Below are 16,549 nucleotides of genomic sequence, written 5' to 3' on the forward strand. Positions count from 1 at the left end.
GAGCCACAGCTGTCCAGTGTCCTTGCGCATGAGAGGGGCATGTGACCAGTCCAGGAGAGGCCCACCTGTGCCGTACTTCTGAGAGTAAATTGAGAGATACGGAAAGGAAAGGTACCGAAGACCAGCTCTTCGCATGTGGAGGTTTGAAATGAAATCAAACAGAGCAAAAAGACCCAGTGGCCACAAGCATGCTGCTACAGACACAGGTCTGTGGTTGAGGGCAGAGAGTACACAGGTGCACAGTCCTCAAGTTCAGGGTCCACCGGCTTCCATCACTGTCCCCTCCTCTTGGGCGGCTCTGTGTCTGAAAAGCCTTCAGTGAGAACTTGTTGTGCTCATTCTTCTCTTCTTAAAAGCAAAACAAAACAAAGGCATTCGAGGGAAAAGAGATCATCATGGACAATTGGAAACAGGAGTTCTGTGAAGAAGAAAGAACGTGGAAAGAAGAAAAGGGAGCAGAACTCAGAATCAAACAAAAGCTGGACGGGCTGAGTAGGGCGGCTTTTGCTTTGTTTTATTTCTGTCATTTTTTTCCCTTTTTCTTAAAAAAAATTAAATAAAGTTCTTATTATTTCCCCAATATACATCAAATGAGTTTTCATGCAAAGCAGCAGTCACAGAGGCACGGGGCCGTGTCCCCAGCGCGTGCCTCTCCTGGGCTGGAGGAGCCGCCTTCTCCGTGCCAGCCCTGGCAGCGTCTCCCTGGTACTCGCTGTGAGCGGGTGGATGGGTGGCGCCTTCTGTCTGTCCGGACAGGAAGTGCATGGCTGGTGTGGGGAGAGGGGCCCTCCCCTCTCCCCAGGAGGGGGTCTCAGGAGCAGCAAGCTCTGGGGCCTGACCCCTTCTGCTCGTCCTTCCTTCTGAGACGTCCAGTGTCACAACGTGGACAGGTGCCTCTTCCCTGGAATGGGAGCTCCTGCTCTCAGCTCTCGATGGACATGGCATGGATGAGCTGTTCCACCTTGTGTGCCAGCCGCTGCCGTCGTGCCTGCTCGTCCTGCTCCAGTGCTCCGATGAGCTGGGGAATCAAAGGGGGACGGGGACAGGGGGCAGAATACGTCACCAGGATGCCATGGATCAGGCCCTAGGTCCTGGAGCCCTCCACTTTTCAGCCTCTGCCTGCCTTTGCATCCTGCCTTTAGGAACTTAACATGAAATGCCTGAAATGATTAACTGAACAAACACATCTATACACACAGAGAGAACCATGTGTCACTTCATGACAGGGATGCGTTTTGAGAAATGTGTCCTTGTGGGAGCAGCATAGGGCACACAGGCAAACAGGAGATGAAATCGAGGACAAGAGGACCTGAGGCCATCAGCAGACTTGGTAGGCATGGGGTGTGCTACGGCGGGCTGCTGACAGCACGCTCTTCTTTTTACAGGTGGAAGGGGACCTTCTAGAATAACAATCAAATCATGCTATTGTAGACACACGAACCAGTAACAGAATTGTGTGTTATTGTCAGTAGCAGCTACCGTACATACTTAGAGGTGTTACTATTGGTTCATTTTTATTTTTCAAAAAAAATTATGAATGAGAGAGCGTGCACAACCACTGGTTCGCTCTCCAAATGTTCCTGATGGCTAGGCTGGGCCACGCCAATGCCGGCCGCTGGAGCTCAATCTAGGCCTTCCACATGGGAGAGCTGAATGCAACTCCCTGAGTCATCACTATGGCTCTCAGGACCTGGATTACCACGAAGCTGGACCTTGGCACCCAAGCTGGGACTTGGATCTAAACCTCTGCTATGGAATGGGGTGTCTCCACTGAGTCTGCCCTACACATGCTGCATGTTTCTGGGACAGATGGCACAGGAGTTGTGTTTACAAGATCCATCCCCCAAGCCTGTGCTAGGACATAGCATTGGCAGGCAACAGGAATGCCCAGCTCTGTTATGATCTTATGGGATCACCACCGTGTCTGTGGCTCACCAATGACCAAAACATAACTGTGTGGCATGTGGTTGTGCATGCACGCACACACAGTGAGAGCTCTTAAAAAAAAATCCATGGTCAATAAGTATTGAACGCTTTTTTCCATTAAATTCTTGAAACTCTCTTGTATATATATGCAGACATCTAAAATATTTCCATTGGTCTTACCCAAAAGGTCAAGCAGCAATAGGTCTAAAGTGTGTGAAGCATCACCTGGCATACATGCTGGGTAAGTGTTTCTCTTACTACTACCTCTCCATCTTTTGGGTTCCATGCCAATGCATGACTGGATTTTCTGCAGCTGTCCTGTTCAGCCTTGATGTCTACTGAGGGGCACCTGGCTGTCTGAAATGTAACTGACTTCATGGAATTAATCACACCAGACTTGGAACTGAGCAACAATGAAAGTATTCAGAGTGTTATTTATTACATTCACAATGAGTGAAAGACAATGAAATGTCTCAGAAAGCCTTCAATGATTCAAGAGAGTTGAGATGAAGTAACGAGCAAGGATAATGGCTTTGGAGCTCCTGGGCTTTGGACTCTATGAAAGTTTTTTTTTTCTCAATTATTCTATTATTTATTTAAGGGTTCAGTCAGGATTCCTGTTTATTCACCTGACTCTCTGCTGGTTGCTTTCTGTCCCTTCTAGGGCCTTGGCTTTTAAAAATATGTGCGTTTATTTATTCTTGTCTACTTGAAAGATGGAAAAGAGAGAGAAAGAGAGAGGGAGAGAGAGGTGCCACCTAACAACCCGTTCACCCCTCAGTGTCTGTGATTGCCAGATGTGGGCCAGGTGAAGAAGGATCTCACAACTCCACCTGAGCCTTCCACATGGGTGGCAGGCCCTGAGTTCTTATGCCAGCACCTGCTGCCTCCCAGGATGCATGAGCAGGAAGCTGGATTAGAAGCCAAGGTGGCACTAGTTCCCAGGCACTTAGACATGGCATGCAGGTGTCCCGTACAGCAACAGCCTAACTTGCTGTGCCACAGCATCTGTGCCTAGGGCCTTGCCTTACCTCCTCGCTGTACTTGCTGACGTAGGAGTAGATTTCATTGAGGGCACTCAGCATGTTGAACTCCACGGCGTGCAGGCGGGACTGCTCAGCGAGGTAGGCATTCATGTCCTGATCACTGATGGCAGGGAGCTTGGCAATGTCTGCATAGTATCTGTCGTGGACGGGGCGGGCCTTGGTGAGACTGGGCCCCCCACGCCTGGCCCTGGGCCCCCCGGAAGCACTGAATGCCCTCCAGTGGCTCCTGCTGGCCTGCTTCTCTTCCCTATGGTCTGCTGTAGCCTTGTGGGGCAGCCTGATGCTGAGGCCTCAGGCCAGGCTGGGGGAGGCTCCTGGCTAAACCAGCAGAGCGCTTCAACACCTAGGAGACTTCCACTAGCTGCCTTGGATCCAAATCTCAGCTCTGCTATCTGCTGGTCATGTTGACCTTGGTTAAATTATTTGGCCTTTCTGTGCCTCAGTTTCCCCACCAGTAAAATAGGAATATTAATGATACCCACTTACCATACACAATATATACCGTCGTGCTCATGTGAGCTAGTTTAGTGTAAGCTCCTTGTGTGTTAACTAGCCGATTCCCAGGAGGCACAGAGCCACGATGCCTCCCAACAGCAGACAGTGTGGATGAGGGAGGTGGGCATGCTACTGACCTCTCAACCCAGCTCTTGTAGCTGGGGATGTCCTTGGCATACAGCAGCTTGTTGGAGGGTGAATCCTTGCCCAGCCGGTGCTCGGATGTGGAGCAGGAGTCCATGAAGGTCTGGGCCACCACCGAGAGGCAGGCATCCGTGATGCTGCCCTTGTGGATGTCGAACACAAACTGGGGGTTCTTGATCACGTTCACCCAGAAGCGCAGAGGGAGGCTATGGGACAGGGCGGGACACGCTCAGGAGCGCATCTTGGCTGTGCCCCTCGCGCTGCCCACAGACGCCTCTCCTGTCACCCTGGGTGTCATGCTGTCTCTCAGAGAGGCAGGCAGGGGGTGAGATGCTGTGTGAGCAGGTGCAGGGACGAAAGCTGCTAGTTCAGTTCAAGCTGATCCTGACCAGGAAGGAAAGTGGAAGGCAGGCTGGGCCCTAATGGGCACTTGACTGTTTGCTAAAAGCCCAGGGATGGGCGTGGCTGGATCCTGCTCCCTGCCTGGAAGTCTTTCTAAAGGCCCCATGCTTCCAGGGCAGCTCAGGAACAGGGGACAGAAGCTTTCTCAGAGCCTGGAACAAAGCTGCCAGGCCCCCCAGTCCCTTCTAATTGCCCATGCCCGTTGTCCCCAAAGAGGCAGCCCATCAGCCCCAGGCTCTGCCTCTGAGTGGGCACAAAGGGTGCCACCTGCCCTCTCCACCCAGCCGGGGTGCCCCTAGCCACTTCCGAGGGCTGGCCCAGGCCTGGCAGGGCCGTGCAACGGGCTCCCCTGGGGGGAAGTTCTTTTATGACTCTCCCCAGGGCATCCCAGTATCTGGGCAGCGGGAGAAATGGAGGGCATTGTTGGCATCCGGGGACTAAGCCATGCACAGCTCAGGGTTTCTCCACCCCAGAGGAAGCCCTCAGCCTCAGGAGACTTCCTTTGGGGATCTAACAAGCAGAGGAAAATAGATTTTTTTCTGCCTGTGCCCCTGCCCCCTCTGCCACTCCCCTGTGAAACTCTTGGCAGCTGCTGCTCTTGCTTCCTGTTCCTCTTCTGGCTGCTTCTGGCGTCCACTCCCTGACCATCCTGTGCCATGAGCCCAGCGCCTGGCTTGTCCTTCCCACCTGTGATGCTGCTCCCAGCTCGTCCCCATTTTCCTCTGTTCCTGACTGTCACGGATCCCAAACTTCCCCCAAATACCTCATTAGCGCCAGGCTTTGGCACAGGCCAGTCTGGGCCACCCCAAGCCTGGCATTATGCTTGCTACTTGTCCCCACCACAAAGTGCATGGGAGTCACTCGGTCCCCTGCAGCCTGGGGGGGAGCTGAGGCCTGGCCATGGCTCCCTTCCTCTGGCAGCTCTGGGGCCCTTCTCTTCAGCTTGCCTGGGACACTGACTCTCTGAGGTCTGAGGCATCCAGGTGGCACATGTCTGCTACTTGGTCAGCACCACAGAAGGTACAGAGATGGGGATTATCCAGAACTTTCTCTTGATTTCCCCAACATCATTCCATTGATAGGCCCGCTGGGCTTCCTCTAAAACCAAAAAGATGGGTGCAGCCCTGCCCCCTGGGAATGCAGCTGCAAGGCCTGCCTGGGCCAAGGGCACTACAGGCTGTTCACCCCCCGGGGGACCCCCCCTCCCCGATCCTGTCTGTGTCACTGCCTGGGATCAAAGCCGGTGACCCAGGAGCACTCAGGAGAAGGAAGGAAGAAACAGCCGGGGCTAGGGCTGGCTGCTCCCAGAGTGTTTTGTTGGTTGCTAAGACTTCTGATTCCCAAATAACAGCCGGGGCGCATCTGTGTCAGCTCTGTTTTCGGAGGAGGCCACTGACTGTAGACAGCTGCACGGGCTGCCTGCCCGACCCGAATGCCTGGACCTGCCCCCGCCCCGCCTCTACTCTCCTTTCCCCAAGGCCGGCTTGACTCTGCCTCCTGGCTGGGCTCTGGCCTGAAGGGCAGTTCTCAGCTTGGCCTGTGGTCCAGGTTGAAAGCCTTGAGGTGCCCATTTCTTGAGTGGGTTGTTTGTTTTGACATTTTGGTTGTTTTGTAGCTCTTTGTATATTCTGGATATTAGCCCTCTATCACCTACGTCGTGTGCGAAGATTTTCTCCCATTCTGTGGGTTGCCTTTTTACTTTGTTGATTGTTTCTCTAGCTGTACAGAAGCTTCTTAGTTTGATGAGGTCCCAATTGTTTATTTTGGTCTTGATTTCTACTGCATCTGGAGTCTTTTTTAGGAAGTGAGGGCCTACCCCTAAGTGTTCCAGTGTGTTTCCAACATTTTCTTCCAAAAGTTTGAAGGTTTCTGGATGTAGGTTTAGATCTGTTATCCATTTAGATCTGATCTTAGTGTATGGTGAGAGATGTGGCTGTGGGGCTGAGGTGGGTGGGGCCTCGAAGGGGACTTTCCCCACTGCTAGAGCTGCCCTCAGGGAAGAGCCCCATGGACAGGGCCTTCTGCCTGCTGCCTCCTCAAAGCAGTGACACCAGGTGGGCAATGAGGTCTTCAGGGAGCAAGGGTGCCATGAGGGCTCTGGTCTGGAGCAGGTGTGAGCTCCTCTGACAGTGAGGGCCACCTCCACCAGGGAGACCCCCCGGGTTGATCCCAGGTTCCCTATCTCAGGAAGTGCCCTGGATTCTGCTTCTTCTGGAGGAAGTGACCACAGCCCCAGGCCCCAGGCCCCAGGGCTCTGCTGTTGGGTTTCCCAGTGTGGATTTTTGGGTGCTCCCCTGGCTGCCTTCTCCCGAGCTCCAGGGGGGTTCAGAGTCAGGGGAGCAGGCCGTTGCCTGGGAAGCTGACATGCAGGAAGAACAGAGTTCAAGCCTAGCAGGCTTGACTTGGTGCAGGCAGCCTGTGCTCCAGGGCACTTGTGTGCTCCCTGGTTGGGAGGCCTTGCTGCCCCCTAGGCCTGACAGCCCTCCATCTGCCCGGGACTCTGCTGTTCCCCACCCCTGCACAGCTCTGGGTTCCTCAGGGTAGAGGAGAGGCTGTGTCTCCCTCAGAGCTCTTCTGGGAGGGAAGGGACGGAGGTGGTGGTGGTTTACCAGTTGCTCTTCCAGGTGTGCCGCACATCTGTGTCGTGGATGCTGTGTCTGTCAGCCTGCTCGTCCAAGAAGTCAAACATGTACTTGATGGCCAGCGGGAGAGCGCTGCCCCGGTGCACAGTGCTGAACAAGGTCTCAAACAGGTCATCCACAAACTTCTGCAGGGTGCCCTGTGGAGCAGAGGAGGGGCGGGAAGAGGGTGTGAGCTGGAGGGGCAGCAGTTGGCACACCAGAGGCTGCCCTGCACCCATCTGCCTTGTGGACTGGCCTGCAGCATGCAGCCTGGCCCACGAGGTGCAGGGGTGGGGAAGGCTATTGGTTGGCAGAGCCAGTGGACTAGGGGTCCCCGAGGAGGGTTTCTCCTCAACTGCAGCCTCACTCCCAGTCACAGCCCACATCAGAGCCTTTGAGTAGAAGACAGGAAGTGCCCCGAGCCTTAGCTTGCCGGGGGAGAGGGCACAGTGGCCAGCTGAGTCAGGAGAGCGCATCTGAGGGCCAGGCATTGGCTGTGGGAAGAGGGGCTGCTCCACAGGACCTTGGAGGGTCTCAGGCAAGACTTGGGCCTATGTTCCCATGTAGACTCTAGGCCCACTAGAGAGGGCTGGCCAGCCCTGACTTTTCCTGGTGTCTTTGTACCGTTCTCTAATTGCTGGGCATGGCAGGCAAAGCTACAAGGCAGATTAGGGCTCAGAGATCATCTGTGGGCACTTCAGGAAGCAAGTCCCAAGCTGAGAGCTAAGGGCTGCACTGTTAGACTTTGAGCTGGCACTGTTTCCAGACCAATGGTGGGGACAGGGCTGGACACCCGGTGTGGCCGTCGCTCTCACAGCCGTATCAGGCCATCTGCTGGGAAGTCCGGCAGACACTGCCCCTGTGTCCAGTGACATTCGGGTTTCCCGGGATGGGTGGAGGAAGGGAGCCCTCTCTAGAAGATCCTGCTGGCAGGATTGTTTCTTGTGCATTCCCTCCCACAGTGGCCAGAGAAGGGGGAAGAAAAGGCACTGAGGGTGGAGACTGGCTTATCAGTGCAGCTGTCAGCAGCAAGATGACCCTAAGATTTTCCCAAGTGAAAAGGGCACCCCCAAGTACAGAGAGCCACTCCTCTGACTGCAGTGGGGGTTCCCAGGGGCAGACCAACAGCACATTTCCACCAAAGTGTGGAGAGCCACCGTGCCCTGCCCTGGGACTTGGATGAGAGTTCACCCTCATGGATCTCCCTGAAGGGCAGACTGGTGGGGTGGGGGTCGGGGGCCTGCTGGCCCGAGCAGATTAGTAGTTACCTTGGTGGCCAGCAGGCGTGTCAGGTAGATCTCGGACACCATCTTGCTACCCCGGTCACCCTCTTTCTGATCACCATGGTCGTGGTTCTTCACCAGATGCCACACCTTGACCCCACTCTCCAGGTCAGGGGTTATCATGGGGGCTCGGGACCTCAGGCTGTCGGGGCTGCCTGTGTACCTGAAGGAGGAGTCTGAGCAGAAGAGGGCATTGGAGGGCTGTGAGTGACCGAATCCATCAGCCCTGTTGGTAGATCCTTCCAGAACTGCCCCTCCCCCCCCACCTCTTCACCACCAACTGGCTGTATCACTCAGAACAAATTCATTTCCCTTGGGGGGAGGGGGGATCCTTGGCACCTCACATGTGGTGGGCACCTACGGTTGGCACTGGGCAAAGGAGCTCAAGTTCTTTATTCAGGAACATGATTTAGCAATTCTGAGCTGGACTCCTGGGAGTTTTGGGGACATACTGCCTCCTCTAATGTTTGAAGCAGTGAACGAAAGGTCAACAGGTAAAACGATACCTGGACACTTTCATAAAGACTCTGGACACTGAGTGGCCGCAAATTACAATGCAGCCCTTGGCATACAAGTTGCTCAGAGCCTGAGATGGGCCTTCTAGCCCCCTTTGGTGTCTGCGGTGCTGTGGCGCCCTCCAGCTGAACAACCCAGCGCCTGAGTGCACATATGAACCCACAGAAAATGGGACAGAAGTGTGGAGACCACAGTGCCCAAGGGGACTGGGGGCTGCATGCCTCGGTGCTCCAGAGTGAGTGAAGGAGATATGAGCCCCTCCCCTTGCAGGTGCCTCTCTGGTCCCGAGGGCTTCCAACTCCTTCACCAGGCCTGGAGTCCCAAAGGAAGAGCAAGGGGCACGCCTGCTCGACGGCTCTGAGAAGACAGGTGCCTCTGGACACAAGAAGTGGGCCAGCGACTTGAGCGGAGGGTGGGCAGTTGTGAGGGTGGCAAGCGGGCCCCATCAAGTCCCCGGATGGCCCTTGTGGTCCTCACCGTATCTGCTGATGGACGTCCGGGAGATGCTGGCCGAGGCAGGGATGTTGTAGGAAGAGGTCTGTTTGGGGACCAGAGCCACCACTGACCTGTCTGACACCTGGGGAGGCAGCAAAGGGTAGAGTGTAGGTGAATGTGGGTGTCTTGGGAAGTAGAGTCCAGTACTGCTGGGAGAAGGGGGTTATAGAGCACAAATAAGATAGAAAGTAAGGAATTTAAGAAACCCAGAAACAACCATTACTGTATATATATATATATATACACACACACACACACACACACACACACAGAGATATTTACAAAGTTGTGGTAGAGCTACAGAGCTACACTTCCTGTCTGGTAGCTCCTTGACACTTGGGCTACTCAGCACCTGCAGGGTAGTAAGCAAAGGTGTTCTGTGGCTGTACAGCACACACTGGATTTCCATACTTATGATGGATACAAGAGTATCAGTGGTCTCATTAATACTCTTTATACTGATGGCACATTGAAATGGCAGCTATCTGAGACCAACTGAGTTAAATAAAATCAACTGTTGTTTATGTGAATCTCACCTGCTTGTGCATGTGTATTTTTTTTATGTGGCTAGCAAGCAATGTAAAGTTGCACATGGGACAGACAGGGCTGGCTGGGAATAGCCTCAGCAGCCTTTGTAAGCTGCAGAAACCAATCTCATGTTACAGAGGCAGCAGTAGAGCAAGCTGAGCCATATCTTCATGGTCACACACTGAACATTCTGCAGCCATGTCTGTCGGGGCCCAGAGAACAAACTCTCTTCATAGCTCCCAGCAGGGGGTTTTAGTTCAGGCTACATGGGTTGGAAGCTTTAACCCTTTATGCTCTACTTTCCTTCTTGTCTGGGTCTTAGCATGCCTGGACCACCCCGAACAGCTTCCCCTACTGTGCAGCTGTCCTTGGGGACTCAACAAGGAAGATGGAAGATGTTTTGTCCCACTCTCCACGTAGGTGCCCCATGTCTCTTGCAGGGAGAAGGCTGACTAATGTGCAGCCATATTGAAGACATTTGGGGCCATTTTGATTTAAGATTACCTCATATCCAATAAAAATGGAGAATCTCCAGGATTGTGGTGATCCAATTAAATCCCTAACGCAGAGGGAATAAAACAGCTATAATAATGTTATGGGCCATAAACCATTCCTATTAAACCATTTTTTATTTTAACAATTTTTTATGAACTTTATGAGTTTGATTTATAGCTTCACCAGTCATAAAGCCATCTTTCTGGGTCTTAAATTGTCAGCCCCTCTCTCCCACCAAAAAGGAATTAAATGTTGGGAAGTCAAACCATCAATGAACATTAGCGCTAACGAGATTTCCTGATAGCCTGTTTTAGTGGTGGTGGTTAATTTTACCCTCCCTATAAATCTGCAGGAGCCAGGGAAGTTTTTGAATATTGCGTTGTTAATTAAGATTATGCAGATTTTTCTCCCAAAGGGGTTCCATAGACCTTTGACTCCAGGGAGGGAAATGGGAAGGTAGCGCTTTGCCATGATGGCATGGAGCAACTGGGTCCTGTGCCTGGGAGTGCAATGGGCTCTGTGCCATCCCAGGCAGGGCAGCTTCTTGCACTTGTCAGCAGCTTGTACCTCGACCCCCAGCTGTGGATGCAGTGGGAGACCCTCTGCGCCTGACTTTCCGGGATTCTCTTAGAACTCGTTCACAGCCCAGAAATGACTCTGCGAGGCCAGAGGTTTCCAGGGCCAGGGCAACTGATTCTGTCCTCACGTCTTGTTTCCTGTCCTCCAAACGCAGAGTCACAAGGTGACTAAAGTGACCACAGTTCTACTCAGTTTCCAGATCTTACCACTAACCTTTCCTTGTGATGGGTTCTTCTGTCTCTTTGCCAACAGGTGGTGCAATCCTGTGCTTAAGGATGCCTGGCTGGGTCTGACTGTGGCTCTGCAACTTAACCAGCTCCCAAACCCAGCCTCTCTGTGCCTCTGACTTGTCGGGTCTGAGCCTGTTGTGAGGATCAGAGGTAGGGCAGTGTGGGCTAAGGGCGGTGCAGGCACGCAGGGAACCCATGAGGAATGTTGGTATTAGAGTCGTGATGATGAGCAGCACGACGACGCTGCTCCCCACCTCCCCAAGGGAAGCAGATTCCCCCGTCCTCCATCACTCAGACCTAGCATGGAGGGAAGTGCCTCACATTCAGTCAAGCTCAGTAAATATTTGAGGAATGGATGAATACATGAATGAGAAATGACAGCAGGGAGTTGAAAATGCTTTGTATGAAAATGATGAGCAAGGCAGGGACAGAGTATGCTGCTTTCTGATGGGCAGGCCTCGGATGGACAGCCCAGGCACTGGAGACAGGAGAAGGGCCTGGCTCCTTCCCTTCACAGATGTGCAGCATCTGGATGCCCCATGCTGTTCTCTTTTGCATTTCCTTACTCAGATTGGTTCGTTACCTTTGTTCTACTGGATGCACGAGGCACCAGTGAAGCGCAGGTGGGGAGGGGAGGCGGGTGTATGCAATGCACAGGAGCACTTACAGCAACTCGTGTGCAGGCACACAAGTGAGCTGGGAAAAGTAGCTCCAGACAGAACCTTTTAGCCAGGCAGGACATGAGCAAGTCAGGAGGCAGGCCCGGGAGGGGGAGTGAGCTTGGAGAGGAGCGTCCATCGTGGGCTGGGCCCAGCAGCCCCAGCTTGTTCCCAGCCAGCACTGGGGTTTCCGGCAGGGTTGGTGGCAGTGTGGTGCTTGCTTGCGAGTGCAGCCCGCCAGGCCCTTCTGCACACCTGCCAGTGGCTCTGCTCTCCTCCCTTCGTGAGGGAGGGACGGAGGAGGAGCAGGAGATTATTAATCAGACCATCCCATGGGTCTTGCAGCCTGAGGCACTTCCTCTGGTTGGTTTAATTTCCCTTGGCGTCTCTCATTTCCAGTTTCTATTTTAGTATTTTTTCCTGAATCTCAGCTTGTCTACCTGTACTTAATCTTACAGAGACCCCCAGCCGGGAGCAGTTTCCAATCCAGGGAGGGAGAGGGGGCATTGGCTGCCCGCCTGGATCTCCGGCTCCTTGTCTGGGAGTTTTGGACTTGCTCATTCCCTGTCTCTGCTGGGGTGCTAATCCCTTTGCCTCCTGCATTTAATCTCTTCCACACACCTGCAGTGGGCAGGGATCCCCACGAGCCCCATCATGCAAGTGAGAAGAAAGACAGCCTACGTGTTTTTTCTCAAGAACGCCAGGCAGTGAGTGAAGGGTCAGACGTCAGACACAACAGCCCATTGCCTGCTGCCCTTCAGGTCAGACGGTAAGCTGCACTAGTGAAATGCCCCACAGTGGACAGTGTGAGGCCCTCCAAGGCAGCTAGCCCTTCTCCCTGCAGATTTGGTGTGAATACTCCAGGAAGGAATGCTTAGATCTTACTCCAGAGTGGAGTTGTAGCATGCATGTGTACCCAAGGGTCTCTAGTAATTCTAAGGGGTCACTGCCCTAGGATCAGGGATGAGAAGAAAATACTTCTGAGGCTTCTAAGGCCCTCTGAAAGTAATGCTTAGAGAGAAAGGGAACATTCTGGAAAGTTGCGAATCCCTAGCACGAAGCTCCCTGCCCTAGAGCAGCGGCCCCAGCCCACCTGATAGTGCACCAGCGTGTTGAGCCGTTTCCAGTCACCCTCGATCTTGGTGGTGATGTCTTCATCCTGCAGCACCACCCGTGCGATCCGACCTTGGCGCCACTCTGGGTGGAAGGGGCGGGGGGGCCGCAGTGTGAGAGGAGACAGGTGGCGGCTGCAACCAAGGCCCGCCCAGCCGTGCCCCTCTAGGGACCTGCAACGCTGGCTTCCCTGAGATGCTGTCACTGATCAAGCTTGCAGACCTGAAGGACTCTCTGGGGTCAAGGCAGCGGTTTGTGGAGGACAGGGTAATGAGGGCGGTTGGCTGGCAGGCCTCCCCAGGGATAACCATGGTGAGCAGGAGGAAGGGAGGTTCATGCCGCCTGCCCCCGTCTGGCCAGCACCTAGCTGAGCTGTGGGCCCTCCCACAGCCTGAGCACTCTCCAGGGAGCCCCCATACACCACGGTTGGGCTTCTTACCCAAGTCCATGTCAACGGCCCGGGGCCGCTGTGAGTAGGGCACGTTCTTATACACAGCGTCCAGGATCTTCTCCTTGACCTGCGTGATGGTGTCGCAGTTGAGCACCTTCACTGGGATCTCCGGGCTGTTCTCGTTGTCGGGGTTCACGCAGTTCAGGATCTGCCAGCAGGTGTAGAGGGTAAACAGGGCCAGGTCATTGCATGCTTTTCCCCCTTAGGGGAGACTTGGGCCCTCCTCCAACCCTTATATCTCTCACTGTCTGCCATTTATCAAGTGATGGCCAGAGCCGTCATGCCCACATCTTCTTTCTCAAAGAACCAGGCTTCCCCTTTCTCGCCCTGGATGGCACCTCAGAGATTGTAAGCCTGAATGGAGGCACCACAGGGTGCCGGACACACTTTCAGGGGTATCAGTGCTGCTTCCCACCTTTGCTCCAAGGCTGGTCACTCTTTACTTAACAGAGGGTGACTTCTCTTCTCCCCTGACAACATCTAGGTAAACTGAGGCACGGAGCACACACAGTATGCCCTTTGGTCCAGTCTGCTCCCTGACTCTGGACAGCGCAGAGAGCATGGGGGTTCCAGTGCCGGGCTCTGAACCTCTGGCCTCCTTACCAGGGTCTTGTAGTCGATCTGCTGCCGGATGAGCTTGTCCTCGCTGAGGGAGTAGCGGGCCTCACCCGTGATGGCGTCGATGGGGCCCTTCTCCATCTGCTGCTTGATGGCGCAGTACAGCATGAACAGGGGCTCACCAGCACACTCCTGTGGGCACAGGTGCAGCGGGCACTGAGGTTATGGCCTCCTCAGGCTGGCCTAGGCTTCCCCTCATGGACTCTGCCTCTTGCCACTGACCTCCCACCCCCACCCCAGCCCAGATGGACAGGGTCACAAAGAGGGACAATGAGGCAGTGCAGCCCACCAAGGTCATCTTGTTCTCAATTCCAGCCCCCCAACTCCCTGCTCTCTCCCTTCTCACCTTCAGGAATTTGTGCAGGAGGAAGGCAAACCAGTTGGTCAACATCTTCTCGGCCACAGACTCCGTCCTAGGGGGCAGGGAGATGGGAAGAGGGACAGGGCTTTATGGAGGGGTCAGAGTGGTGGGCCTGGGCTTATGTGGGCCAAGAGACCCAGAGCGGGGGGCCAGCACTCCTGGGTGCTGGCCTGATCCCACCAGGAATTAGAAGATGACCTTGGCCAGGGTTGCTTCCTTCTGGGTCCCAGCCCAGGGACAGAGCAAGGGATCCCACCAGTTCACTGGCTTCTGCAGGTGCCCCCCCCCACCCCAAGCTGCAGATTGGGGGACTAGGAAAAAAGAAAGATGCTGAGCCACCCTTGGCCTCAGATGGGGTAGGTCAAGCAGTATTGTAACTCCCAGCAAGTGGTACAAATTATACCATTGGTGTGCAGTCAATTGCAGGCCTTTGCCAGGGCTCCTCAGCAGCCTAGGCCCAGGAGAAGCAGACAATGGCAGAAAAAATTGCAGCTTTCTCTCCTGGCCCCTCCCAGCACCCTTTCCCTGCATTGTGCCTGAGATTAGCCCTAATTTAAATACAACAGTTCTTAATGAGAGTTTCTAATGCTCCCATTGGCAGACTGGGGCTCAGTGCTGCTCTTGTGAAACAAAGCTGCTCCTCCTGTCTCCTCACACCCCCCTCACCACGAGCCTGTAGCAGGCCACCTAGGAGCCGTGGGAGTACAGCAGCCTGAGTCCTGGCTCCCCCAGGACCCCAGAGCTCTGGAGAGGTGTGCCGAATGGATGCTGGGGTCTCTAACCCTCTCCCCTGTGGAGAAATGGGGTATGCTGTGGAAGCTGGACTTATGGATCCAGGAAGCTGGGCATAGAGTGGGCAGGTGACACTGCTAAGCACAGAACTTTCTGGAGGAGTGGGAATATTCTCCACCCTGGAGGCCACCAGCCCTATTTTCCACCAAGCCCTTGAATGTGGTCAGTGTGATGGGGAAACTGATGTTTTTGCTTCCTTTCTCTATGAGCTAAGAGCTACAGATGGCCACTGTGTTGGACAGGGCTGCTCCAGCTGCACAAGGGGTGAAGGCGATTGCAGGTGCGATCATCTCTCTCGGTTTGTGTACAAGGAAACTGAGCAACAGCAAGATTATACTACTTGCCCAAGACACATAGCAAGCAGGTGGCTGAGCGGGGCTTCCCGCTGAAGGCCAAGTCCAGGCCAGTGGTTTTGCATCACACTCAGATTGGTACTGGGGCTGAGAACGATCAGAGCCTGCCTCGGGAGAGCCAGGCGGGCATCCACTGCCCAGCATGGGGCTGTTCCTGGGGTGTGTCTGGCACGGTGCACCCTGCCCACCCCCGCCGCTGGTCAGACCTCCGCAACAGTAGCTTGGGGTGGTTCTTGTTCTCCAGGTTCTTGTCGATGAGGTCGGAGAGCAGCTGCTTGAGGACGTCAGTGGCATACTCGAGGCGGCCCTGCAGGCCAGTCATGATGAGCGAGGCCACGTTGCCACGGTCGCGCATGGAGAAGCTGCGCTGCATCTCCAGGGTGCGGATGAAGGTCAGCAGGAACACTTTGTTGTTGATGAGCTGGGCGAAGAGCTTTAGGGCTTTCTCCACGTGCTGCTGCCCATTGCCCTGCACCTGCCGAGGGGCGAGCCAGTGGGGGGTGCTGAGCACTCTCAGAGCGCTGGCCTCGCCCGACCCTCAAGACAGCCTGCTGGTGGACACCTGCTTAGTTAGTGCCCATCTTCACCCGGTGTTGCTCAGTTAATGAGGTGGGACTGGCTGGCCTCAGAGGTCCTGATCTGCCCTGACTGTGCAGAGCCCTTGGAGGGGACTTCAAGGATGTGCTGAAAGAACCCGTCCGCCTCCTTCTGCTTACCAGCCACCCTCTAATCTCTGTCCTGATTCATTATCTTTCGCAGCACAAGCCTACAAGCCTGGCAGAATCCCGTGCCTTTCTTTAAGCCACCTTAAATCCATTTCAGAATGAGGCAGGATCTTAGTTAATTAATCTAGTCGTTAATTAAAAAATGACAAACAATGAGCCTTATCCTGGAATCACCCCTAAAGAGCCTCGGCACCACCCCATTGCCTGAGACCTCCTAGGCGGCTTGGCCGGGGAAGCCCTGGAAGGCAGAGCCAGGCGGGCGGCTGTTACCTCCAGCTCCCGAAGGACGGGGTGGTCCTCGATGCCAGGGAACAGGACTCGCATGGCGTAGGTGCGGTAGTCCAGGTAGGGAATTCCTGAACGGTCCAGGTCGCTGGTCAGCTCATTAATATCTGTCTGGAGCTCAGCAAAGGCTGTGGGGGTAGAGCCAGGGGAAACAGTTGGCGAGGGGCTGAAGGAAGGAATTTAGGGCCTGTGGTGCAGAGACAGCGGGAGGTTAGAGGGGTGGGGAGTGGGCTGCCTTTCTTAGATGGTGGGAAGATGGGTGCTTTCTCCATCCTGCTTGCCTTGTTGTAAAAAGTGCTGAACTTTTGCATAAACAGGAGAAAGAAGCACAGCACCTAGGCTTGGGCCCTCGGTCTGGGTCGTGCAGGTGCTGGAAGCAGCTGGCCTGTGGCTGCCATCACTGCCAGCCAAGAGATCTCATACAGAGATTGC

General features: G+C 54.5%; 1 protein-coding gene across 2 annotated transcripts in view; it reads right to left on the reverse strand.

The window, feature by feature from the left end:
- Positions 1–494: 494 nt before the first annotated feature.
- Positions 495–16,549, reverse strand: part of PLXNA2 (plexin A2) — a 191,052-nt gene continuing 174,997 nt past the window's right edge. The window contains exons 21-32 of one of the 2 annotated variants that reach the window (XM_004578685.3): positions 16,103–16,245; positions 15,314–15,582; positions 13,948–14,014; positions 13,587–13,733; positions 12,972–13,131; positions 12,513–12,616; positions 8,911–9,010; positions 7,903–8,093; positions 6,623–6,792; positions 3,605–3,817; positions 2,958–3,108; positions 495–1,018 (exon numbers count right to left, since the gene is read on the reverse strand). In XM_004578685.3, the coding sequence (XP_004578742.2) occupies positions 923–1,018; positions 2,958–3,108; positions 3,605–3,817; positions 6,623–6,792; positions 7,903–8,093; positions 8,911–9,010; positions 12,513–12,616; positions 12,972–13,131; positions 13,587–13,733; positions 13,948–14,014; positions 15,314–15,582; positions 16,103–16,245 (1,811 nt within the window). In that variant the 3' untranslated portion in view covers positions 495–922. Of the gene's footprint in view, positions 1,019–2,957; positions 3,109–3,604; positions 3,818–6,622; positions 6,793–7,902; positions 8,094–8,910; positions 9,011–12,512; positions 12,617–12,971; positions 13,132–13,586; positions 13,734–13,947; positions 14,015–15,313; positions 15,583–16,102; positions 16,246–16,549 lie in introns of those variants that run through there. The other variant, XR_009246159.1, reaches the window with a different exon arrangement.

The sequence above is a fragment of the Ochotona princeps genome, chromosome 10 (genome assembly GCF_030435755.1).
Source record: "Ochotona princeps isolate mOchPri1 chromosome 10, mOchPri1.hap1, whole genome shotgun sequence".
Taxonomy (NCBI): Eukaryota; Metazoa; Chordata; class Mammalia; order Lagomorpha; family Ochotonidae; genus Ochotona; species Ochotona princeps.